Source organism: Teleopsis dalmanni, chromosome 2, assembly GCF_002237135.1.
Source record: "Teleopsis dalmanni isolate 2A chromosome 2, ASM223713v2, whole genome shotgun sequence".
NCBI classification, from domain to species: domain Eukaryota; kingdom Metazoa; phylum Arthropoda; class Insecta; order Diptera; family Diopsidae; genus Teleopsis; species Teleopsis dalmanni.
The window spans coordinates 203,909,947-203,911,787 of record NC_051847.1 but is presented as its reverse complement, the minus strand read 5'-3'; the positions used below and the strand labels follow the sequence as shown (position 1 = coordinate 203,911,787).

At 30.3% G+C, this 1,841-nt stretch overlaps 1 protein-coding gene across 1 annotated transcript in view; it reads left to right on the top strand.

Annotated features, from left to right (window-relative positions):
* Positions 1 to 501, top strand: part of LOC119676602 — a 1,599-nt gene extending 1,098 nt beyond the window's left edge. The window contains exon 3 of the mRNA XM_038087847.1: positions 438 to 501. Coding sequence (XP_037943775.1) covers positions 438 to 501 — 64 coding nt within the window. The remainder of the gene's footprint in view (positions 1 to 437) is intronic.
* Positions 502 to 1,841: the final 1,340 nt, after the last annotated feature.

The window sequence follows — 1,841 nt, the reverse complement described above, 5'->3', positions numbered from 1 at the left end:
ATTTTCTTTAAATAAAAAATTAAAAAAATAAATCTTTTAGAAAGTCATGTTTAGTTTATACTCGTATTCATATGTCCTCAATTTAGGATATATAATATTTAGTAGCTTATGTAGTAAATGCAATGGGTTGTGTTTATTTGGATAGCTGAATCTTAAAAGGATGTTTTTTTATTTTTTAAACTATGTCGTTAGGGTGATTATAATTTTTCTAATCTCATGATTTACTTTGCAAACTTGTAGCACTGGATCTAGCTGTACTAGCATTAGTAGCATGTCAGGGTTGTGTTAGCAACAATTCTGTAAAACTTTAATTGTAAATGTTCTAATATCTCCACATTTAAGTTTGCGGCATATACACAAGTTCAGTTAGATTTTCGGACCATAGATAATATCATTGATCTTATCTTATATTTAATAAAAACTTTTAATTTTCGTAGTATGGATTTACACACACTATTGAGTCGAATGTCCAGTGTTTTCCGTTTTGTACTATCACATTAATATCGTGACAATATACATATTTTTGTTGATAGAGATATCAAAGAATTATTTAAATGAATTAGACGGCAGGAGTTTCTTCTTGAAATCTTTCACTTGATTTGGTTTCATCGGCTTATATCTTCCAGTTCCGTAGTTATACTGGAATATCATCCGCATTTGTTTTTAATATGCTGCGTGAAGGCTGTAGTTTAGTGTCAGTAGTTGAGGTATTACTAAGGTATTATATACAACAGTACCAAGAACAATATGTAATGCAGCCGGTATATTGTTACTGTATAACAACTATTTTATATTGAACTCATAGAACAATTCTTTGCACTTTTTAAAGTTTTGAGACTTCTTTAACTTATTGAAGGAAAATGTCTATAAAGCTATTAGCTGTATAATTGTAGAAAATTATAGTAGAAAATTTTATAGTTTATAACCTTTTTTATAGAGTATACCACTTAACTACACCTTTTTTACAACTTAAGTAATATTTTGATAATATTATGTACACTAATGTCGCGATTTGCGTGGATTCCAATTGTGCGGCCAAAAAATAGTTTTGGTTTCGAATTGCGTAGGTAACGTTTTGATTTGCGGCGTTTTTTAACACATGCATACAGAGGGGATTCCCATTTAATATCTTGTAGGTGACATTTTTTTAAGTGGTTTTACATGTATTAAGTTTTTAGTTAAAAGGTTATTTTTATTTTATTTTTATTTTTTTTTTAACGAGGACTCTAAAGCATCGAAAGCCTAAATCATGCGAAACTTTAAAACGCTAAAAACATGTCCTCATGTCCAGATGGAGAGTCCTTCCTGGAACTACTGTAATTCTCACCTTTTGTTTAGTTAAAAAGTGTCAGTTTACATTTGTGTGGTGAAGTGGCAAGGTAAATTTCTTCTTTTTAAAGTATAAAAATGCGTCAAAAGCGAAAACAAAGTTCCTTGGAACAAAAGTGAGATATTTTAAAACCTTTAAACTTGAAAAAAAACCTGCTGATATTGGGAGAATTCTGCGTTTAGCTACAACTACTGTAAGAACAATTTGTTATCATGATGCGGACTACATAAAGGACTATGGAAAGGAAAACCAAACTAGAAATCCATAAATTGTAAAATTGGGGTTCCTTCTAACCATATGGATAAAAAGTTAGAATCAAAGAAGAATGCCATTGAGCCAAATGTTAATTTAGAATAACGGTAATTCCCCATTACCAAGTGGACAAAACCAGAATATTTATGGAAATTAAATATGTGGAGAAATGTGATTCGATTTGCTTTGCATTGTGTCGTTCCTAATTAACGACACAAATCGAGGTATGAGTCTACACTTGTATGTCAAATAACATCAA